Source organism: Erpetoichthys calabaricus, chromosome 5, assembly GCF_900747795.2.
Source record: "Erpetoichthys calabaricus chromosome 5, fErpCal1.3, whole genome shotgun sequence".
NCBI classification, from domain to species: domain Eukaryota; kingdom Metazoa; phylum Chordata; class Cladistia; order Polypteriformes; family Polypteridae; genus Erpetoichthys; species Erpetoichthys calabaricus.
The window spans coordinates 218,477,426-218,501,735 of record NC_041398.2 but is presented as its reverse complement, the minus strand read 5'-3'; the positions used below and the strand labels follow the sequence as shown (position 1 = coordinate 218,501,735).

Below are 24,310 nucleotides of genomic sequence, written 5' to 3'. Positions count from 1 at the left end.
GTTTTCAGATGGTTTCAAGGATCCATGGAAACACTCTTGTAAAAGATGAGTCAATTTTATAAAGATAACATTGATTTACAGTTAAGTGCATGGCCCATCCATTTTTGCATAATATTGTTTAAAATCAAACTGTTATTGGGCACTACAGCTTCTGTCCATAAAGTGAAATATTACAGCACACAAGAACATCTTCATTCTCAAATGCATTTAATTCAGTGCAAGGCTGTAGTGATGCCGAAGACTATTAATGTACTACTGGATACAAGGCAAAAAACAGCCATGGATGGGACACTAGTCCATCACACACTCACCCACACCGGGTGTTTTAAGGGATGTGGGTGGAAAACCCATAAAACGTACTCATAAAAAATTGTGCAAACACACAGTCAGCAGTAAATTCAATAATTAAGTAATTCAATCTGCATGAAAGCAAATCTGTATATTAATAGAGGATTTATTTATCCTACTCAAACACTGAGTCATGATCTTCAGTTAAGAAGTGGGGTAATAAATGTTTAAATAAAGTTGCTACTTTTTGTTTGTACTATAAATGGTTCACTGAATTATCTTCCGCCTTTTATAAAGCAGGCATTCAAATTATTTTATATTTCAACATTAAAGTGTTGTAAAATATTTATTTTTACATGACACATCAACGTTTGATGAACTCTTACCGCCTGAAGCATTTTACTTTAAAGTGGGGCAGCACATAGGTGCAATAACTAGCAACTGGCTGTGGTCATTGTAATGTTTATATATTCTCCCTGTTTCTGTGCATGTTTTCTTTTCACACCTCAAAAATGGGTATGTTAGGTGAATTAGGGATTCTAAATCTAAAATGCCTTTAGGGCTGCATGGTATAGTGGTTAAAAAAAAGTATCAAAAAACCCAACTTTTAAAATAGTATGGTAAAAGCATTTTGTTAATTTTGGTGACGTAAGTAAATGGTGGATTTCATCACAACTACTGAACCAAACCTCCACAACCTTTTGAAAGTATATATGAATATAAACATGCTGGGGACTCCAAGAGGGGGAGGGATGTACAACGATCCCCCAAAACCCCATTCCATGTATTGATTTGCGGAGGCAGAGAGGCATGTGATTGTGCTGTGGAGATGGAAGGCTGCTGTGAAATAGTTTTTTTTGGGCTAGGAGTTGTCTGTTATTTTCTTTGACCGGTACACAGTCCAAAAGCTGGCATCAATGCCCAAGTCATTATTTTAGTACATTAGGGGGCTCTGTGACGGACTTGCAACTTGTCCAGGGCTGGTGCCATTTTTGAAATGGGACTGAGGTGGTTTGAGAATGTCATGAATGACAATGTGAATTTCAAGTGCTATGCTGAATAGACTGGATTACTGGAAGCAGATGAAAGTGTATTCCAAGTGATCATCCATAATGTGGAAACAAAATGAACCTGAGTGAGGCACTGGCAACATCAAATAATAATGTATGTAAAGGGTTAATTTAAAGGGACCCATTTATTTTCACTTACTCATTTCAGGATCATGGGACATTGGTGCCTAACCTGGTGACAGTGGACTCAAAGCAAGAACCATCCCTGGGATGAGGTGCCACTTGTGCACATACCCACAAACAAAAAATGCTGGTCAAATTTACAGTTTGCAATTAACTTATCCTTAAGATGTTTGAGAATTGAAAAACAAAACAAAACCAATAAAGAGAATATGCAAACTACCAGAAATGTTGTGCTTAAGACACAATGTGACCCCATGACTCAGGAGAAGTCACGCAGCAGCACAAACCACCATGATACTCTTAATTAGGTTCTACTGTATGTACAAGGCAAATACAGAAACAAACTGTTTTCGTATTAACATTTTAAGTTCTGTGACATATGAAATATAATCAAAGTCTAAAAATGCCAGCAAAATGAGTAATGTGGGAAGCAAAACAACACAAAATCAATTAATCAAGCTAACTTTCTTCCCCCTGAAAATTAGTCATCAATAAATTACAAAAAAGTCACAAACTTTATAGATGTGGAATGGTCGGGGTTGTGTACCTCTACCTAAACTATGTCCAAATTAGCACAGTAAAGTAGACATGACATCCTTTAGCTATAAATAGGCTTACCAAGGTTCAGAAAATGTAAGAAAAACTGCTAAAAAAAAAAAAAGTGTCCTAACAAAATGCTTACTTACAGGAAAGCATTTTCTTTTCAACAGCTTTTGTACCCTCAGTGTGTGAAAACAGAGCATGTCAGCAGCACGTCTTGATGTGCTGTTTACAGAATTCCCACTGAACAAAAGGAAACAGGGAAACAAAAATTTCAGATGTTAGCATGCAATAAAAACTCGGAGGAGCAAAAATGTTTGCTTTTTATGTCAGCACAGTTGTCAGTACCTATTAATAAATCTATCCGCTAAATCTACCCTTATTCACGTGGGACACGGCAAGTTAAAGTAAAATAAATTGTCTTTAATTAAATGGAATTGTCGTCTTCCTCTCGCTATCATCCCCAATTATTACATCCTAATCAGTTCTTTAGGGACCATGTTGGGGGGAAGGGCTGGAAAACACGTTTACGGCTAATACTTACAACTTCCGACAAGCTTGACTGCCAGGCCCATTCATACTCTTGAAGATTCAATGTTGCCTGTGTGCTATAAAAATTTTTTTCTTATTTTTTATTTTGGAGTAGTGAAAAGTGAATCATGATTTTATGTCATCTAAAAATAAGGCCATAAGTTGTATTTGTTTTATCAATGGGAGGTGGGCAGGATTAATACAGAAAGTTGAATTCATATTTGCTCCCAAGCGTATCCTACCACCAGGCATGTGTAAACATTACATAACTTATTTCCCTCTGGATGAAACTAATATTTATTAACTCTGTGCAAATATTAATTCATTTCATGCAGCCTCTAAGCCAAATGATAGAGTTGAATCTGAAGCATAAGTCCTAATGCCAAAGAGTTTTTTTTGCACCTTCATTAAAAAAAACAAACAAAAAAAAAACAGTAACACTGAAAATTTCTTTTCAATTACTCACTTAAAGCTGGTCATGTCTGAAGTTTAATATTTTGACTATATCAGGGAGAAAAAAAAAGTTCAACTTAATTGCTACATACTTAACTAAATGTGGGTGGCATGACTAATAAATGGTTAGAGCCATTGCTTCACAGCTCTAGGGATCTTTTTTCTGTTTCTGGTCCAATTACTGTCTGTGTGAAATACTGAATGTTCCCCCAGTGCATAAGTAGAATTTCACTCTGTACTTTGCTTTTCTGGCTAATTGGCACAGTATGTATGGATATATGAGTTCACATGACCTGTAATGGACTGGATTCCCACCTGGGTGTTTGTTATAGCTGGGAACCACGTGTTGCTGGGAAAGGCTTCTAATTCATAAAACATCTGAAAGCGCTCCTACCCTGGACACCACCCATTGAATCGTTCTTGATTCTGTGGGGGGTGGTGGGTGTACATGGCTTCTTTGTTTGAAGAGCACTTTATATTGGTGGATTCCAAATAATGAACTCTCTCTCATGAGATTGAGCAATAACAGCTCTGTGATGTCCCTGGATAGCCAAGCCAGCATGCACAGCACAATGGATGGATCAATGTGTTTATACTTGGCACTAAGTGCCATGAGTAAGCTATTTAACCCAATTAATATATGTGGACTGTGTCTTGCAATTCTCTCCCAAGGACAAAGAATTTCCACTATATGTTGGTCATAAGCATTAATTAATCCCATGCCTTCTATACGCAGCTCCTGATTGGATGAATTAGTTAGGTCCTGCGGTCAGCAGTACCAGACTCACCCACAGCCTCTGATATAGTGGCAGTCGAACTTGACTGCCTATTTGTTGATTAACAAGCCTGTCTAATCCAATTACGGGTCATAGGAGGCGGAGTTTACCCCTGCTGCACTAAGCACAAGGCAACTGATTGTGCCCAGGGAGAACAAAGTATTTTCACACAAGCACAATAAGCAGCCAATTCAGTTTACCTACATTATTGAAATATTGAAGTTCCCTTCTTGCAAGAAGAAGCAACACTATTACAGCTGCAAACTGCATGAAGGAGATCAAATTACAACTGAACGCAATCATCCCGATTTGTGAAGAAGAAAAAAAAAATTAGGCCGCTAATGTATGGTCGTCTCCTGAGAAACTGTGAACAAAATCTGAGGAAAATGTGCAAGAACTGCAAGTAAAAAAATCACATTAATGTGTGCGTCTTTTATATACCCACCGATGATCAAAACCATACAATGTTATTGCTTTTAGATAGCACAATTTGGTTCTATAAATTATCAAGAAAAACATATATGATGTCATATGCACACAGCTGAGCTGTTGTATATACAAGTGTTAATTTTGTGATACAATTTCTGTCAATACTAATTAAAGAAAGTTTTTAGCGTATGCATGATGCCGTGTGGAACTGTAACAGCTTTGAAATGCCGCCTACATAAGAAAAAAGAAACCACAGCCTTACATTCAAGCAGGATCCTTATAAAGAAACCAATTTTAACTTGTTTACACTACTGGTTCCAAATCAATTCAAGATGGTGGCTAGTTAAAGGAAAAGGGGGTCTTGCCAAAGGGATCTGATCAAAGAGATTCTATTCAGCAATTTTCCGTTTTTAATTGACCACTAATTAGATAAAATTAAACCAAGAAAGGTTTGCATCATTGCTAAATAATGCAGGAAAAGAAGGAATACATAAATCCTTTCTGGCAATTATGAGTTACTCCTGTATAGGTTTGAGAAGAGCAAAAAGATTTACCTGACACAGAGTACCTCCATTCCAAAGTCGACTACCATCGTCTGCATAATCATAACTTTAACATCAACTGAAGGCATATAAGATGGCCTGTTGTACTGTTAAACCACACACAGGTCTGGGTTACAGATGGTGACAGGAAGGTTCAGAATATGAATGTCTGCTTTTCTTTGAAAGTTTCCGCCATCCTGGTGAAACGCCAAGACGACAAAAGCTAATTCATTAATTTACAAAAGCATGGCCCCATATTGAGAGTGCACTAACTAGTCTACCGCAATGAAAGGAAGTGACTGCAGTTTTCTATTTAGTATGTCTAGGTTTTTAAAAACTTATCTGAGGTATTCCTACACCTAGACAAAAAATAAAAAATGAAATGGCTACTATATAATCATGGACCTGAGAATTCAGTGCAATCCAGTGAAGCTTCAATATTTTAACACAACATTTTCCCAAAGCGCCCCTACTTAAAATTCAAAGCATTACCACTTAAAAATTAAAATGAAATGTGGTACCGTATATGCTACAAAAATATGCATGCCTATTAAAGCAATACTGTCTGAAACAGAGGCAGGTCTGTTCAGAAGCCTGACTAGGTACCTTGTTCAGATGGACATGCCAAGAAATGAATCCCCCTTTAGTTAAGACAAGTTTGGAGACATGGCATGGAATTTGATTTTCTCCTTATTGAATGTATAATAAGCAAGTTTAAGAATGTCATGTTGTTATATCACTAAGCAATATTACTGGCAGCTGTAAACCTGATTCTGTCCTGCAAAGGCACTTAAACACACTAATTTGACTCTGGAATGCCTTACACAGACTATAACTGCATATAATATTTTGGGCTTATAAATCTACAAAGGGTTTAAACTCAACACTGTGCCCTTATGAAAACAGACACACTGAAATTATCTGAACACAGCAAAAGGATGGAGAAATCTACACAATGAATTGCTCCCATCCTAACATACAAAATTTTTTACTTGTGTAGTTAATTTTAAACAGCTCCTAAAAACCATCAGACCCAATTCAGATAACACAGAGCAAAAGATTGAGACCAGTCTTGCATGGGTTGCCAGCTGTTTACAAGGCACACTTCTGCACATAACTATTCACTGCTCCTATACCGATATGGACTTGTTAATTAGCACAAATTATACATATCTAGATATGGGAATAAATAGAAAATTCAAAGAAAAAACAATGATGACACAAGATGCAAGATCTGTACTAACAGAAACCTGGCTGAGAAATGAACCAGGTTCCCTGGAGCTGTAAGCAGTGCTAACCACTGCTCCGCCATGCAACCTGTAATTTACACCAGGGAGACTTATAATAAAGAAAATAGGGGAAAAAAAGCAATGCTGAAGTTTGGAAGCCTTACAAACTAAAAGATCAAATGTAATACAAGACTGAAATGTAGTAATTGAAATATAACAACTACAGAAAGATTACAAAAAATAGAAGTTTTCGAAACAACCTTTTGTAACCAATTTGCTAATTTAGATTTTGTGGCCACTCACTTTCGAGTTAAACTCACATACGCTTCCAATATTTAAAAGATGGCTGGCAGCTGGAGGAAATGTTAATATGCAGAAGTGTTACGTATAACTGAAATATAGGACTGGTACAAAAAAATGAAATACAAAGTTTAAAGGTCTTCCAATAAAGAAGCATTTTTGAAGATCACAGGCAATCTCAATCCCGGCTGTAACAGGGGCAAAAAGTCAATATCGTTTCTCCTCAAATAAATATTAATAAAAGAGCATTATATCCTACAAACCAGACAAGAAAAAAACAGGAAATAGCTTTCTGCATTCCAAAGAGCAACTATGGGAGGCATCTATACAAACTGACAGATAATGAAATCCTACAGTGTTCCAGATCAAATTGAACACGGTGAGATAACCTCCAGATGACTGCATTGGTGCAATACAAGCCAATCAGCCTCCGAGTTCAGGTTCTGATGTATGTAAGTGTATGGCAGTGAGAAAAAGGGTTTTGGGTTTTGCAGAGATTGCTTAACAGATTACAACTCTACCACAAAACTGTGTGGAAATTGTGCAACAAGGCAAATTTGTTATGCTTTAACTACCTTAGTGAGAATCCACTTGCTTAGAAAACTAAACAATGGTATAGATTAAAGGCACCATTATCTTGAATTTCAGTTATGATTTTTGGCAAGTGACCACAGCACTTATTTATTTCCCCCTCCTCATTTTATTTAATTAACACCATATGTCAAGCTCTGCCAGTGCTCATTACTGTACACTTGTTTTTTGCAATGCCGCTTTGACGGGTAACGTAGTATATCACTGAAACAAGAAGAAAACAAGAAAACGACACCACTAAACACAACAGTACTGCTTCCCAGAAATCCAGCCTTCAACTGGCAGACTGTGAAGGAAATCTCTGCAGCCACTGCTCGTTGTGGACAATTGACACTTGCCTTAAAACACAACCTAAACTGATATTTTGGTAAAACATTAGTATGAAATACTAGAAGGCAGTCCAATAGCTTATATTAATAATCCTAAAGATTTCTACTCATTTAACACCTCATTAAAGAAGATACTGAGTCTACATTTAAGTGTTTCTCATTGAGGTTAGCTGCTTTGTTTTTTTTTTTTTTCCTGGAGGCCTTTCATCATTTTGAAGATGTGTTTTTCAGATTGACTAACATGCTTAAGCTGACCTTGTGTGTTTAAGCATGTATGTTCTTGACACGTACTGGACTTGCACCCACCCACGGTGGCACCGACTTTCCCAAACCTTCACAAAGATAAGCCGGTCATGAAAACATAGTGATGATTGCTAACCAATACATGAGGCATGTAAAAAAACTATTAACATAAAATCTAGTGGACAAAACTGAATGCAAGGGCAGTTACTGAAATAATCAGAATTCATCATACACATTCCTGCTTTTGCAATACAGAAACTGGTTAGCTGTGCCTCATAATATGGTTCAATTCTAATATATAAATGTGGGATTATTTAACTTTTTTGCCTTTTCCCTAACTTTCCTGACTATCTTGACATCTACTCAAAGTGTTAATTTCTTTAATAAGCAACTGAGTGTGTGTGCCTGCTGTTGAGGTGGGGGTAGAAGCACAGCACCAGGAAAAGATACTAGTTATTAAAAATCTCTTAGTGTTTGGATTTAAAAGAAGCAGTTGGACAGTGAGCAGTGTAAAATAAAGAAGCCAATTAAATACTCTGCACTGGAGGTTTGCCAATTGGCACTTTGACAGCCGATTAATTGCTGCCATAAATAATCAATTGATAGAATAATTAAAAATAATCTCCCAGTTTCAGAAAGCAGAAACATTTAAAACAAACATTAATAGTCAGCTCATAATTTAAGTCTTAATAAAACACAGGGCTAAGAAAAAGAGCTTTTAATATTAGCATTACATGAAATGTAAAGATTGTATAATATGAAACTTGTACCACAGATACAGTAAAAGTCAAATCCTTTTCCAGTCTTACAAATAACTCTCAGAGTTCTTGGAAACTGTCTTATTGTTTTAGAGATTATAAATTGCTATAAGTATCAATCCCAACCCTACACAGTAATCTGCAGATAAAGCAGCTCAGCCGCATATATGATGGACAAAATGCGAAAAGCACTGCCATTATTGAATTAAGATGCATCCTATAACTGTGAAATAAACATTTAGCAACTCAGGCAGGCATAAAACAATAAAGAACACACATTTTCTTAACACTTTCCTCCTTTCTTTGTCAAGTTGTTTAAAAGACAGAAGATTAATTCATACCAGACTGCCTTACCGTTAAATGCACAGAAGTGATCTAATCTCCATTAATCAATACTGTATAGCCATACCCTTTGTAATGATGTGAGCAATATGTTCAGAATGAATAAAAAAGGTTTAATCATTCACACTCAACAATGAAATTAAAGAAAAATAAAAGGCTTAATAACCACATCATACTTATAATGTTGCGTTTTCCTGTTGTCAAAAATATGGTCAAGATGCTTTGGAGGAAAACAAACTTACAAATGATGCTGAATTTCTAGGTAAATATTTTAATGATGTCAAAAAATATCAAAAACATAAAATGCTTTATTTTATATTCATTTTATTAGTTTTTTATCCATAGTCAGCCTGATGACCAGTTAAGACTATGGAATAGACATATATATATATAGTTTAAGGTCAATTATATTTCTGAGTTGTGACACGATATACCGCCATGCTTTATTAACAGATAGTAACTAGTTAAATGGTATTCCACTCCACAAGTACATACTGGGAACAAAGAGCAACATTTAAAATTGACCTATTAAAAAACGAATACCTCATTAGGTGTTTGCTGTGTGAACAGGAAATGGTGACTTAAGCACATTTTGGGTGTATACAGTTACTAAAGAACAAAGACAAGGAGTGCAATGATAATGCTGAATCGGGTAATCATTTAAGACATATTTTTTTCCTCTATGAAAGGCACTGTCCTAACTTTAAAAAAAGTTTAATTCTTGTTTATTCAAACATTAATCCTTACCTTATTTAATACTGCAACAACTATTCTCACTGCATACAATGATGCTGATGTATGTTACTATACAGTATATGCTAACTGGACCAATTGACAACAGGAATAAAAGTTCCCTTTGTATGTATTCAATTCACACAATTACTGGCAATGTCATTATCGCTTACAAAATAAAATATATAAAACCTATCAGACAAATACTCCTGTAACAAATCAGATAAAGCAAAATCATTCCCAGGAAACGCAACAAAATGCAAAGTATTAACTGAAGCAGTTTAGGGAGAGGTTCGCACTTGCCAGGATGGTTCTAGAAAAATATCTTGTTGAACCCTTTAACTATCTGCATCCTGATAGGTAACCTATCAGACAAATACTCCTGTAACAAATCAGATAAAGCAAAATCATTCCCAGGAAACGCAACAAAATGCAAAGTATTAACTGAAGCAGTTTAGGGAGAGGTTCGCACTTGCCAGGATGGTTCTAGAAAAATATCTTGTTGAACCCTTTAACTATCTGCATCCTGATTTTCAAAACCAACCATAGTGAAATAAATGAACAGTTTTGTTTACGTTACAACTTTTCAGAAATCATCTACTAACCAGAAACTGTTAAAAAGGAAAAATTATACTCTGACATATCTGTGACCTAAAAGAAGTGACATTCAATAACCTGCATTACTTTAAAAAATGATCTACAAAGAAGGCATTTTTGCAAACAAGAATTAAGGCTTTACATTTGACAATCTTTGTAAAATGAATGGAACTAATCTGTGTAGGGAACAAAAATATTCTGCCCTAAACAAGGTAGCCACTCTTTCCTAGACTTAATGTTATGGAGAGAGCAGTTTTTAATATTTACAAAGATTAGAAGGTATCAGTGCTGGTGGGAGAAACAACTAACAAAAAAAAATCTATAATATGCTTAGATGTACGATGCAATCTTGAAAATAATGTTTTACATGCACAGGAATTTTACAGGAGATGAAAGATACATACCAAGAAGAATACACAAATCATGTGTGTCAAAGACATCCATTTATAAAGAAGCTTTCTTGAGAATCAAACTATAATTAAAACTGAAAAAAGGATGTGTACAGTATAAATAAATTTAAAAAAAACACACTGGAGACTCGTTTCTGTTAAATTGAGGAAATTCAGAAAAAAATCTTAGCAAATAAACTAAAAATTAACTGTAATTGATTCAGTTTGTTTTGGATTTCCATGCTAAATGTTATTATGTACTCTGTGTATGTTAAAACGTTTTTTACTGTCCAAAATTTTGTTTCTTGAACTCGTTTATGATATACCACAGATTAAAAAAAAGAAAACGTAACATAAAATTATGACACATACTAATGCAGTTATTCTAAACATGTGTACTGATCTCTGAAAAGGAGGAAAAAAAATACAAAAGCTAAAACAAAAGTTTGGTGGTTATGAATAAAGCTATAGTCTATCAAGGCAAGCAAATAAGTCTCAAACAAAATATGCAAGTTTTCATTTTAAAATAAATCAGAATACACTTAAATTATTGATTCTGAAAACAAAAGCAGTACTTCTCCACATAAAAATGTAGCATATAAGTTCACATACACACACATATATATATATATGGTTTGTTTATGAGTGTGTGTGTATATATATATATATATATATATATATAAAAATATAAATTTATACAGCTCCAGTGTTGTACGAGAAAACACTTGTATTGTATACTTTAAAAAAAAAAAAGTCTAACTTGATAAAAAATCCCTCATACATGCAAACACACAATAAATATATTTTACAAATCAGCTGCCAAACCACAAAAGCAGAAATGCTGACAATAGTTTCCATTTCACACCACCAGGTGACAGTACATTAAATTTAATTCAGAAAATCCCTCAGAAGCAAAGTCAGTAACACACTCTGCATTGACACGGACACATATAAACAGATTCTAAATACAAAGGAAATACACATAACACAAATATGAAGGCAAATTTACATAAGAAACAATTTTTTAAAAACTAGTCGGTTTTGATGAGAAGTGTATTGAGTGCCCATTTTCTTCTACCAGTTATAAACACAAGTAAACTTCTATGAATCATCAAAAAGATAAAAGCTATATTTAAAATAGGCCACTATTTTCAGACTTAATCCCCACTCTTCGAAAAATGCTATTATTAAACTATGTCAGTCTTCCTAATGTTCTAGCTTTTATGCTTTTCACAAAATGGCTTGAATTCAAATTGCAGAAAAGCTACATGACTAGCATCTAAAGAAGCTTAGTAGGAAAAGAAAATGTTTATAAGGACATACATTTCACACCTTTAAGGATGGCTCAAATGGAACAATCTGGCTATTCAATAATTATAGATTCTGCTATCATAAATGTGCCGTTTTGCACTTAGTAGTGTATAAATATTTCCAAATTTATTGTAACAGAAAAACGATCATTAATAACTTATGTACTGCTGTACCGTACATTTATCAGCCTGAGTCTTGCTTTAACTGCTGTATCTGAACATAAACTTTTTCATTTAGTGATATGCATGATAGTAGACACAAGTCTTTATGTACATCTCAAGTAAGGAAATAAATGTATAAAATAATATAAAAACTGATAGCATTTCATTGCATGATTTTAGATACGACACCTTTCAATTTACCCTTTTCAGTTAAAAGAATTCCAGATTTAAGTTTACAACTTTCTCCAAAAAATGTATAGGCTTCAATTTAGCCATTGGTGCAGAGGTACAGTATACAGAAACATACATAATTGTGTGCATTTATATATGTGTACTATAAATTACATGTACATAAATATACACACAGAGCTTTTTTGTTAAATTCACAATAACATTTATTCTTTTTTTTTACTTAAATATTAAAATACTTAATATATTTTTTGCATTATGATACAGAAGGTACAGTAAAGCATGTTATTAGGTGGTGGAGAAAGCTTTTGTTTTATTTACTTCCTTTAATTGTTCATTCATAAAGCAGAGTTGCTCATTAATCTTAAAGATTTTTTATTTTTGCAACAATTAAAAGTTTAATCTATTATTTTTATTTTTAAATTATCCAAAATGCATGAATAAAACACAAAATTTAAATGGAATCTGTTTCAGAATGAAGCTTTAATATATAAAAATATCGACGTTAAAAAGAAGGCTAATATTTTACCCCACCCACCCCCTCAAAAAAATGCAACAATCTGAGAATTAAAACTTAATACTGTGTTTTGACCGCTTAACACACAGCATAAACAATCTCAGCAAGATGCCTGGCAACAAATCAAGACCCGCACAATGCGGCATCAAAGCAAGAACAATACTTGCTGGATGATAAACAAAAATCCGATTGTAAAGCTTGCTTAGAATGGGGGATGTGTATATTAAAGGGGTCCTGGCAAAGCCAGCTTCTGTAAAAGCCCCATTTTACATCTGTGACAAAAATTGTGGATTTTCGACTACGATCCGACGAATAAGAAAAGGCTCATGTTCAGGAATGAGGGCACCCTTTGACATCCTTAATGTTTTATCAATTGGCGTTGCTTGTTCCGTTTCCAAACATACACACAAAAAAAGAAACATGCATTAACTTTAATAAAATAATCTGCTCTAGACCACAAAGCCATGAGACTCTACATCGACATTCTAGACTTGTCTTTAACACAGAAACATCGGGCCACTGATCATATGCAGTTCCTACAGTCAATTGTGCATACTGTCTCATTTATTAAATACAATAGGTAAATGTACAATAAAGGTGCCTATGGTGTACCACAAACCATATCAATTTAGCTTTACTTCTTAACCATCATCATGAAGAAAATAAAATAGTATTAAAACCACCTGTTATTTATATAATAATTCGGACCAGACCACTTCATTCACACAACAGCAAATTTATATCATGTAAGTGTGGTCTAACTAAATTAGCTTTCCTCTGCTTGTGCAAAAAAAAAAAAAAAATCTGACAGAAGCTACTCTGCAAATCATCATCAAGCAAAACATCCCAAAGATCTAACCAATAAACCTTTACTCCTATGAATATAAATCAAATATTGTAAATATTAGAACTAGATTTCAACATGTGTGTTGCATATCAAAATATAGCATCTAAAACTGTTTTTTTCAAAAATTTCATCCTTTTACTCCCCCTTTCCAATACTTGAAACATGAAACAACACCCTTGCATGTAATTCAGAGTTATAAAGGATTGTGTCTACAGTGATTTTTGCCTCTAATAAAAGTATAAAATATAGTGGTGATCACTGGGCTTTACATCTAAACAAATAAAGTGTTATAAATATCTGAGTGGAACTCTGTATAACTATTACATATCATTTAACAGTTTCTTACAATTGCTTTGACCTGAATGTCCAAATTATATTTGCTCTTTTTTAAATTATTTTGCAAGCATTCCAGACCAGGTACAAGCCTTATTAACTTGTGTTGGCCTATGTGCTCTATCACAAGTTTAACCACATGAGGTTTATGCATAAAACGAAACAGTGTAATATATCTTTTCTGTACACGGTATAAAGTGAACAAGAACTTTTTTATTCTGGAGTTTTTAAAGTAGCAAGGCCCAAAAAATGATCAGGAAAACATTTGGATATTTGCTTACAGGATTTCAACTACTTTTGCACAGAAAAAACAGAAACCAGAATGCTTTATTATACAAAAAAAAGGCCCTGAATTGACTATTCACTCTGCAATAATTTTAAAATCCTATTGATAATATAATTTTGAAAATGGATTTTTGTTGGTAACTTCTGTCACCACATAGTACACCTGACTTACCTGGAGAAAACATAAAGAACACTGCTAAAAGAGGGACAGAGATAAAACTGAAGCATCATCCGAAAAACTGCTATGAATTAGCATTCTTTATGCACTAATTTTCATATGATGCATGTGAATATACATCATTTTTGTGACTCGCATAAGCATTACTAGTGAAGAAACTAAAAATGAAATATTCCTAGACAGGATGTAAGGAGAAGGGGGAGAGATGGAGGGGCAAGGAGGTGGAGTATATAAATAAATAACAACAAAAGCAACAACAAAAAAAAATCCTTAACAGATTTTTTCTTTACCATCTACAAACAGTTACTGCTTATTTTAAGCTGGCATCCTATGAATGACAGCAGACACACTTACTATTAACAGTAAAAACTAAGTACAATGACACCTATAACGAGAAGAGTTATCTTACCGCTTTGCCATTATAGTAGTACATCAAAGAGCTGCCACCCATGCCAGGGATTGTGTATGCACAATACATGGTGCTTTTATTCTTTTTTTTCCCTCTTCAGCAGCACTATAACAACTTTTATTTCAAACTCGCTGTCCCCTTTTTTCACAACAATTCCTTCAGTTGCATTTTCCCATATGGCCAGGCCAAGGATGGTGAATATGCAAAGTAGGGAGAAACCATTTCTGACGTTGAGCTGGGGGGTGGGAAAGGGAGGTGGGCTTGGACTATCCCCTTTCTTCCTCCCTCTACCTCTCTCTCTCTCTCTCTCTCTCATGCTCTTTCTCCCCTCTCTCTCTCTCGCTGGCAGTTAACTTTCCATAGCAAATCTGGAAGCCATCCCAGTACTGAGTTAGGTCGGCTTTCTTAAAAGAAGGGAAGAAAGATTCAACTTTTCCATGGTTCTATAAGATTCTGAATTGACATGGACTATTTAATTCTCATCTCCACACACTGAATCAAAGTTATTTTCTAAATCAAACATTTTCTCCTCTAAGCTCATTTTTTTTTTCCTTTTCCTTCCCCCTCCCCACGAACTATTCCAAAGTAAAATATATGACAAACAAATCCTCCTAAAATTTCCCAGTCTTGTTCTGCCTTGGGGGTAGAGTGCTGGAATAGGGTCCATTATTGAGTAGAATACAAATGCAGTTAATTGACTCCCTCTTTTTTTGTTTTAATTTGATTAAAAAGCGAGTGGCAGGAAGGGAATCGTATGATGCACATCTAATAACTCTACCATCTGTCTCTGGTGCTGGCTAGCTCCCAGCATTGTATGCAGCTGCCTGAGAACTTGACTCGCAGCGAGGAAAAAAAAAAAAAAAAAAAAAAGTCTGACCTCGTTGCAGAGGAAAGACTACATTTTCTATTTTGTGGTCAACAAGCCATCCTAAAACATTTACCAAAAAAGATTATAGGTTTAATAATAACTCATATATTGGAAGATCACTTTTCATCCTCCACATGTGCTATAAAACAGCATTAGCTTTTTTTCTTCCTTTTTTTAATTCAGCACAATTGTGTATAGACAGTATCTGTTGCATTATATTACTACCAGCAGTTAGAGAAGGGGAATTCAAGAAATAAGATTCTGGTCATGGCTTCAACTAAAGTAACACAAGCATTACATTCATCAGTATCATTTCCCAAATTTATAGTATACAGGTGAAGCATGAGCATTTAAACATTACAATTTTAAAAATTCAGAAACACATACAAAAATTGATCTTAAATACAGCAGTTTTCATTCAGAAAGAATTACACTTAATTAAAAGGTTAAAAACACAGATCTTGATTTTTAAACTTCCTGCATTAAAACAAAAAAACGCTTCTTTTTTTTTTTTTTAAACCAAATACCATGCTTCAAAATTAGCACACTTCTGCTTGATACATGCTTATGTAACAAAAACAGTTTCAATTTACAGTATATTGCAGAGCACAAAATAAAATGCAAGAAAAAAAATACCAATAAAATCAATTAGTGTTCACTTGTGTGTGTGGAGAGGGGAGAGGTGTCGCAGGGGAATTTCAATATTAATCAAATAGCAATTTGAGGAAACTAACTATAAGTTCTGTAGTATTCTTTATTCCGCAAACACCTTTAATTAATAATTTAAACAAACTTAAAGTAAATAGGTCAGACATTAGGAAGCTAGTTTCCATTACAGAGGCTAGTCCACAGTAATTACTTATTAATCTGTGATTGTAAAATCTCTTTATATAAATTAGTGAATAAAAACACTCTGCCTATGTGTGTTTGAGCATATATTTAGCTGTATCTATAGACATGCTAACAAAAGTATTACATTAAACATATATAATATGCACTCAGAGCGATATATTAGATATATACAAGTCTATGCGTATATATTCTGTATACAAATATAGAGAGACAGGCATGTATTTATGCAAATGCACCTAAATACGAACACAATATTTCTTTCTCATTATTTAAGGAGAATTTACAAATGTCTATCCATCTCTCTTTTAACAAAAATGTAAAAATATAAATGTTTATAAAACTTGTTAACAACACTAGTCAACCAACATTAATTTTCCATAATGTTTAAATAAAATCCTTTGTCATTTATACCTGTACATTCATATATAAAAAAGAACAAACTACGGAAGAACTAAATAGAAATCTCTACAAAAGTCTGTTAGTAGGTAAAGTGTTTTTGTCCAAAGATGAGAATCGAAGAATAAAAAAAAAAAATGTGCAAATTGGGACACTGCAGCTTTCTTTTTTCTTTATACTAGATTTAACAAGTAAAGTGTTTGCGCCTGCCAAATTCTGAGCATCACAGAAAAAAGAGGGAACCTCTGGGAATTGATCCCAAATGAAACTAAATCATTTGCATATGCCGAAGCAAATGCCATTCGAGCGTACCACCATTCCTAGAAAAGAAAAAAAAAACTTTAATAATTCAAGACACCTATTTTCTTATAACTCGCTATGGCTTTTGGTACATAGACATTGATATTAACAGAAGAGACAAGGCTAGAGTTAGTACGTCTATGTTGCTTGAGGCAGGGGGTGGAGTGCAGTTATTTTTTGCTCACTTAATTGGGGCTTATATTTTTTAAGTTTCTTTCATAGGTGGAAAAAGTGAGAGAAGGAAAGGAGCAGTTTTATCCTCTTCTCCGCCGATTCACTCCATGTTTATTCTGAGTGCCCCAAGAGATTAGAGTAAACAGTACTTGAATTATAATCACACATTTCATTCCGATTTCATGCTTTGAGGATTTTTTACTCATTAGAACAGTGAGTTGTCAATCTGACAGGATTCACATTTGTACCCCTTCAACCTCCCCCAGAGTTCAACATACAGGACACAGAAACAAACATTACTACCACTAGTGCCAGTCTGCAGCAAAAGTGAAAGGCAACATATACTCTAAATTACTAAAACCAGACGGCAGTTAAAAAACCTTCAGTTGTGCCTCCATTAATTCGCAAAAGCACTACAAACAAAGAGGAAAGCTTGTCTAAATACTTTTATTTTCCACCTACAAGCAGCAAAACATGGTACAGTAAATTTTAAAAAAGGCCAAACATTTATTTTCAATTACAGCAAAAAATAATCTCATTCTGAATGAACGAATCAGTTAAATAATTTAAATACTAAGTAAATAATAAAATCTCAAAAGAATAAACAGGAAGCAGATAGAATGGCAAAACCGATTTGTGCCAGATGGGGGGGATGATATCCCACTGTACCACTAGATCAGGGCATAAGCTCTTCAACCAATCACAGCCTAGATAAACACTAATTAGCCCTTGTGCAATACACCCTTAATATGCTGGGTCTTAAAGTCCAAAACAGTAAAAAAAAAAATATATATAATAATAATAAAGTGCATATTTCATTGTCTTTTTCCTACCTGCATTTTCAAATATAGTGCCTTCCATGTTGTAAAAACGCATAAAGAAATTCACATATTACACACAGTAAATCAATCAATACAAAAACAAACAAGAATCTAAAAGATAAGGGCATTATGTGCAGTCTATTCCATAGGCTCACAACACACATTTAAAACACATTCATGTACATACTGTAACAGTTGTAGACTGCCCTCAAAAATGGGAAGGGAGAAAAAAAATAGTTTCTTTTTTCTGTGCCAGCCCTGACATTAACAAAGTAGTACATCACTGAGACTGCATCACGGCTTTAAAGTAGTTAATAAATTCTGGGCTTGCCAACTGACAACTACACATTTCTCAAAGACTAACATATCTGCCGACCACTAATAAAGGAGCAACACCTTACTGAAAAGCGAATGTTCAGCTGTTTTTACGTGGCAAAGCACCTGTAAAATATCAATCTCGAGAAAGAGCTAATGTCCCCCATCCCCTTCCCCAATCAGAGCATATAGCTTTAATAAAATTAATCAGAAAACTTAACTGGGGAGGGTTACAAGAAGACAATTGTTAGACAAATAACAATAACATAAATTTTGAAAAAAAAAATTATATATATATATATAAAATATTAAAGTGTTTTGCAAGGAAAAAACAATGAAATGCAACAAAAAATACATTTCATTCAAGTATAATAAATATAAAAATTAAAAGTATTTCAGCTGCCCAAAAACACCCCCCCCCCCCCAAAATCAGCCACCTGCCCCAATACCCTGAAATAGATTAACATGTTTAAACTGAATTACATTTCCTTCTGCTTGCTTTGGTTACTGCTTAGTTTTATATCTGAGACAAAAGAAAATATTGATGACAAAGGCTTGGAAAACAAATAATACCTCCACTTGATATGGCTTGTTGATTTTTGAATAAATATTTAAATGAAAATACACTGCTGCTTTCCTGTGTATTTCTAAGCCAGTCAATTGGACAACAAGGGTATAACTGTATTATTCTGTGGTGTATATGCATACAAACACATTATACATATCTGAGGCTATTTGGATAAACTGAAATAAAATCTATTAATTGGACAACAAACAGAATTTATATTATTGCCTTAAATCCATTTGAGAACCTATGACAAATATGAAAATAATTACTTTTATAAAGGTGTTAAAAACAGAATAAGTAAATGCCTATTTCTAAATCATAAATTAAACACAGAACTGGGAACAATGACAATATTGCTGAAACAAGTATACCATGAATAAAAACAAACAACACAATAAGTCATCTGTATATATGCGCATGACCTGTCAATGTGCATATAGATATATATACAGCTAAGCAACAGAGTGCTGGGTTTATTGCATTAGATAATAAATATAATGCACCAAACATATATTAAGCACTTGGATGTAAAATGTATACAAACTTTAATTTTACACTCTGAACAGCTAAAATCATTCAGTGCCGCAAGTGTTAATTTGCTTATGCTGGGTAATTAAGAGATGCATTAATGATTATGAATAGGGAATGATTCTGTGCATGGAAAAATGTACTGTAAGGAAAGCTGCACCTTTCTCTCTAAGTATTTACTAGTAATTGTTCTACAATTTTAGCTAATTCTGCTATTTCAAATCTAACATTATTTGCTCAGATATTTCCAAGGGTACATCAAATTGTAATCTTCAAATGACATCCATCAACCCAGGCTGGAGATTTTGACAAACATTAAACACAGTAAGGAGGCAATTATGTATGCATGATTTAATCTGCAACTAATTAATATGCAAATTTATTCATATGTTAGTTACTAAATTAAAAATGCAAAGCAGCCCTTATGGTGATTCTCTGATTTTTGCACAAACAGAACATTTGAAATTTGCAAAAAAGAAAAAAAAAGGAAAAAAAAAATAAAAGTTTTAAAGCTTTAACTCTACTTTTACAAACCTGTTGCACACAGCAGGTATTAAATTATTTCCCCCAATTAATATGCTTTCAAAACATGCCTACTGTGCTTTAAAACACAGCAATCTATAACAGAGTCACAAAGAGAACTGCAGGATCACAGCATTTTTCTAAATATCCTACTTTCTCTACTTATTTTCTTTCTTTTTTTTTTTTTTAAAGAAAGCACATTACACTGTTGTTCAATCGTATTCTAAAACAGGACTGGATCAGTTTTATGTTATTAGGATCAGTACCCCACCCCAATAAACAATAGGCTACACAGGATTCAAGTCTGTTTGTTATCGGTAAAGAAGTCTCAACCTGCAACTGAATTTTTAGATCTTTTCATCACATTGGTCTTCATTCTATCTTGTTATTTACAGAAAGATACAAACTATAAAATAAAGTGCCCTATATATAAGATCTTCTAAAAATATTTAAGTTAGCATTCTTACAGTTTAACAAAGTTCACTTAAGATCTGAGAGGGAATTTACTGATTTTAAATATTTTTACTTTTAACTGTCCAAAAGCTGACCAGTTTTAAGTTAACAATATGCCAAAAAAATTGTTAGCAGTTCATCTGAAAAGGAAGCTGCTATACAAAAAACTGCTCACCCTTGAAACATCCTTATTTTAATATTTTTCATATGACATTAGTAAACCCAAGTTTAACTAGCAAACATCTTTGTTTATGAATAAGTATCAAGAAAGAGATGGATATTAAAAACACGTGAAAGATAGTATTTTAAAGATACACATAACTGCAATTGGTAAAAAGAAACTCCACAACACTTTACAGCATGTCTGACAGAAGAAAGATAAAAGATGCAGCACTGTTTGGTAAGACAAAAAATGCATAATTTCATACAACTGCTGCATGCTTGATTAACAATAAACAAACAAAGTTTGATGGCATTTTTATCATTTATAGTTTTGCATAATACCATGCCAAATTAACGTAGAGGAAAAAAATAAACATTCTAGGGACTTGCCTTTTTAAAATTTACAAACATTTTTAGAAATGGGGCAAGTTTATCAAGTCAAGGGCAATTATGTTAAAATATCTTATTAAATAAGTATTAAAATCAAGGAAAGTTTCTGAAAAGAGTCAACTCTATTTACAGAAGAATCACAGAATCTAGCTAGTGTCATTTAGCATTATGCTATATCATGCAGATTTTTACTGCTCATTTTTTTTTAATGCTGGAGAGGAAGCCATTGTCGCAACAGTTCATTTCAGTTACAAGTAGGTCTCTGTAGATCCGAGAACACACTGTAGTAACCTGATGATAAAACTGCTGAAAAATAGGTTTAATCGCTTAAAACAACAGTAATTGTAACAATGAAAGAATCACAAGTAAAATAAATACAAGAAAATGGACCAACACTTAATTTTGAAAAGTGGCAAAGAGATCAAAACATTCATTGATGTGGCATTACTTCTTCTTTAACACTGATAGTGTGCTTTCAGATTTACAGGCCAAACTGCATATACTTGTTTATGTATGTACTGCAGCACATCCGAACTAAGCAACTACAGATTTTTGGTTTTATATGTCACTTGATGAAAAAAAAAATTAAGATGCAAAACTGAGTGTAACAATTTCGGCAAAACTTACAGGTGATGTTCAACCTTTTAAATATGTATGCTCAGTATACACTTTACTAGCACCAGTATTGACACCACAAACTGAAAAATTCAACCGTAACACTCTTAAAATTCATCTCAGTTTCCTATCCACACCAGTTCAAATATAGGAAGCAATGAAATATCAATGTTCGACTTCCACTGTAAGTTTAACATCTGGCCATGGCGAAATGGTAAAGCTGTATTCGAAAAATCTGTTACTTCCCCTTCTTTACGCCAATAGGAAAAAAAACTCTTTTGTTCAGCCTCTTAAGATTGGGATAGAAAACTGACATGATAGACCTAAAAGAAGCAGGTCTTCGTTATTTGAATTGTTATAAGGATTCATTTTGGGACAATGATCATAATATTTGAAACTCTGCTGCTTGCACTTGGAGGGATATTAGCATCTTGGATGTAAAGCAAAGGTTATTAAAACTCCATGATACAGACAAATAATTTGAATACTGACACAAGCTCATGTAAATATTATAAAGAGCTCATAAAGCAAACAGATATTAACTGAAAGACATGTATAGGTCCTGACAAAATGCTCACAAAAATGTTTTTCCTTGTTTTTTTAATAACTAAAAGTCACACATCCATTGTTATTGATAAGATGAAATCGTATTTAACAAAAACAAAAACTATATATGATAAAAAACCAAAGTTGATTTTATATTAAGTACCTAAATGCATTCAGAAAATGAATATTACACCATTAAAAAGTCCAAAAAACATTAAGAGATTTTTCTTGAAGAAACATCTCGATAATGCTCATGTTTCATAATGTGAACTATGTTTAAATAGTTATTATTAGATCACATGGATGTATAAAATTGCTTTAGCATCCTTAAGAAATGAAGGACAATAATCAGAATATATTTAATAAAAATGGTTGTTTTTAACCTTTTCTCCTAAACCACTATTGTGAAACTATACGAAATGTCAAACATGCATTAAAAGCCTAGGTTTCTTTTAAACAATGATACATTAAAAAAAAATCAAATGATTGAACATTGGTTCAAATTAATTTTGGTTTATGGATTACACATATACAGTCGAAGTATTCGTTAAGCCTTTTTCCCCATTTGGTGAGACTGCCATCAGATGTTCAAAAGGAAGCCAAATGGAAAGCTCTCTATTCCAATAGCAGAAATTATGCTCATATTCAGAGGTGCAACTTGTCAAAAACTTAACATATCAGTGCAGTTAGGGCACCAAGTGAGGGGATCAGCACTGAAGAGAAAAGTGCAAAGGAGAAAATTAATAGCCAAAGGGAAGAGAAGACCAAAAAGAAAGAAGCCCCTTAGGTGGTTGAGTGTGTAAGAAATTCATTTACGAGTCCTTATAAGTAGGTTTGGGTGTTAGAGGACACAGTAAAAACAACACTAAAATACTGGTTTAGTGATCTCAAAAGGCCCAAAAAGAAATCATGGAATCTTAGTGGTACCTGCTAAATTGAGCCCACTCTAAAACAGGTGCCCACAGGTGTTAGAGCCGTTTGGTATTCTTGTCTTGTCTATTGCAGAAAAAAGAAAACAATAAATAAAGTTGCTTAGATTAATCACTCCTTTTTAAACTAATTCTTGATCATATATATATATATATATATATATATATATATATATATATATATATATATATATATATATATATATATATATAAACCTATGTCAAGTCATCTAGGCATTTGCATGAAATATAGTGTTGCCTGGATACATGCAGTTTCTAACAAAGAACCCAAGAGGTCATTGTGGCTCCAGTTTCCCTTCATTTAAGTACTTTTGCTGCTTCTGAAAAAGCTAAAATATTTTTAACATTTATCTTGGAAAGTTTGCATTGAGACAGACAGAACACACATTTATTAAATGTTAATATTATGTTTAAACACTGAGATTATTTCCACAGAGGGCATATTCCAAGCACTAAACACAAATATGGACATACACACACAGTTTTAATAAGGTTATGAAACCATTCTCCACAGACTACAAAAACTTATTAATTCTAAAATGCCAACCTTAAATCAAGAAGCTTATACTTGACAAAATTCATTTAGTACCAGATAATACCATTTTACATTTTCTATTGGCAATAAACAAACTTCATGAAATGCATTTAATTTCTCTTTGTGTGTGTGAATATATATATATATATATATATATATATATATATATATATATATATATATATATATATATATATATATACATACACACACACATACAAATATATATATACACACATACATACAGCTAGTAGTATTAGTAGTAGTAGTAAGAACAAAACTCTTTAAACCCAATGGCTGCGATAGACTGAAGTGCAATCTAAGAGCACAATGTACACAGCAAAGCCCCTCTTTTAAAACAGCCAATGCAAATTACCAGAACATATATTTCCATTGTTTGGATTCTCAATACTTTGCTTTACTAACCCAAAGCAGTTAGCAAAGCGTCAGAAACTGTTTTATCGAGCACAATGTTGGACAGAGGTGGGAGGAGGCTCAAAAGCACAGGAATGAATAACAACTTGTCTTGTTAACTCCACAAGAGGGCATTTGCAGTCACAGCAGGGTCCATGGGAATTAGGAGCAAGAGTTAACTTTCTTGATCATGGCTAAGTAGTTTTTAGCTAAACAAATCGTGTGCAGACAAGAAAAGTTACATTTTCATTTCCTGGAATCTCTCATGCTTTCAGACAATGTGGCCTAGTGACTAAGGAGTTGGACTTGACACTAAAAAGCTCTAGGTTCAAACTACTGTTTAACTGTCTTCCTGCCTGCTTGTAATCTAACACTATAAATATCCATTTTTCAAAAGGAACTAAGACAA

General features: G+C 33.6%; 1 protein-coding gene across 12 annotated transcripts in view; it reads right to left on the bottom strand.

Moving 5' to 3' along the window:
- The window catches only part of LOC114652251 (transcription factor 4-like), a 319,999-nt gene that overhangs the window by 87,997 nt on the left and 207,692 nt on the right, over positions 1–24,310 (bottom strand). Inside the window, exon 1 of one of the 12 annotated variants that reach the window (XM_028802548.2) lies at positions 14,493–15,139. The exons of 10 other annotated variants lie outside the window; for them this stretch is intronic. In XM_028802548.2, the coding sequence (XP_028658381.1) occupies positions 14,493–14,561 (69 nt within the window). In that variant the 5' untranslated portion in view covers positions 14,562–15,139. Of the gene's footprint in view, positions 1–14,492; positions 15,140–24,310 lie in introns of those variants that run through there. One more of the 12 variants, XM_028802549.2, reaches the window with a different exon arrangement.